Here is a 1,209-nt window from a genome sequence, read left to right as displayed (position 1 = left end):
GTTTGTGTTAAGACCAATTCGTGACAAAGGCGGGGAAGACTGCAGTTGTTCCATGGGTCCAGGTGATTCGGCATTACTTCCAGGTGATGTAGAATCCATTTGATTTGGAGGCTTTGCTGCAGCCATGATAAAATTAATCCAGTGCATAAAGGGTTAAAAAGACAACGTTTCTCCACGTGACTTCCGAACACTTCCGGATACTGTCAAAAAACAAAATTTAGAAGCCACACCCATATTAATTATAAATTATTTAATTAAAATTAGTTAACTATTTCTCTGCACCATGAGCATGTTCTTCTTCACAGCTTTGTCTTTCTTCTTCCTCTGTATCTATGGTAGCTGCGATTCTGTTAATAGCACAAAAGATGACCCAATTCCTCCATATACCACCTCCTATTACACTCAGCAGCTGGACAATTTCAATTCAAATGACAAGAGAACTTTTAATCAAAGAATACTAACAGCAAGTGAGAGAAAAATAACCATTATTTATTTATTTATTTTCTTGTAGAGCAATACTGGAAGAATGATGTATTGCTATTTTATCCTGGTAATGAGGCCCCAATAGATGAGTTTTACAACAATACTGGTTTTTTGTTTGAACTTGCAGAGAGATTCCAAGCATTAGTAGTGTTTGCAGAGCACGTAAGTACATGTACATGTATTAATAATAATAGTATAAATACTCAAAATATGTACATGAAAGGAGAGTTAGGTAGAGAATGGAGATTGATAGCATAGTTATAATAGGGAAATTGTGCATGCATAACAAAGTACATATTTTTAACTGATATAATTTATACTTATAAAATAAATCTTTCTTCCTTGATTTTTTCAGCGTTATTACGGAGACACTCTTCCCTTTGGTCCCCAAGATACCTTCACTCCAGCCAACATGGCTTACCTATCTGTGGGACAAGCAATGGCTGATTTCTCAAGACTGGTGCAAGACATAAGAGACAAGATGAACATAAAGAAAGTCATAGTAATAGGAGGAAGGTACAGCCTACTATTAAACTAGACAAATGTAAAACATTAAGGAGGAAAAATACACAGATTTAAAAATAGATTAAACATTAATTAAATATTAGATGAACTATATCTAGATATAGTGGATCTTGATACAATAGATCTTGATGTAAAATACTCATACATTATTGTGCAAAGCAGCTCAAAACTTGGAAGGGACTTTCATACATCACATCAAGA

The 1,209-nt window shown here is 34.3% G+C and overlaps 1 protein-coding gene across 1 annotated transcript; it reads left to right on the top strand.

The window, feature by feature from the left end:
• Positions 1-279: 279 nt before the first annotated feature.
• On the top strand, positions 280-1,047 carry LOC100631722 (lysosomal Pro-X carboxypeptidase-like). Its single transcript, XM_003392055.2, has 3 exons — positions 280-467; positions 512-645; positions 839-1,047. The coding sequence occupies exons 1-3, from the start codon at positions 284-286 to the stop codon at positions 1,019-1,021; spliced, it is 501 nt and encodes a 166-aa protein (XP_003392103.2). The 5' UTR covers positions 280-283; the 3' UTR covers positions 1,022-1,047.
• Positions 1,048-1,209: the final 162 nt, after the last annotated feature.

The sequence above is a fragment of the Amphimedon queenslandica genome, unplaced genomic scaffold, assembly GCF_000090795.2.
Source record: "Amphimedon queenslandica unplaced genomic scaffold, v1.1 AMPQUscaffold_1731_Cont26262, whole genome shotgun sequence".
NCBI classification, from domain to species: Eukaryota; Metazoa; Porifera; class Demospongiae; order Haplosclerida; family Niphatidae; genus Amphimedon; species Amphimedon queenslandica.
The sequence above is the reverse complement of the archived record's forward strand: the minus strand, read 5'-3'. Positions and strand labels throughout refer to the sequence as shown.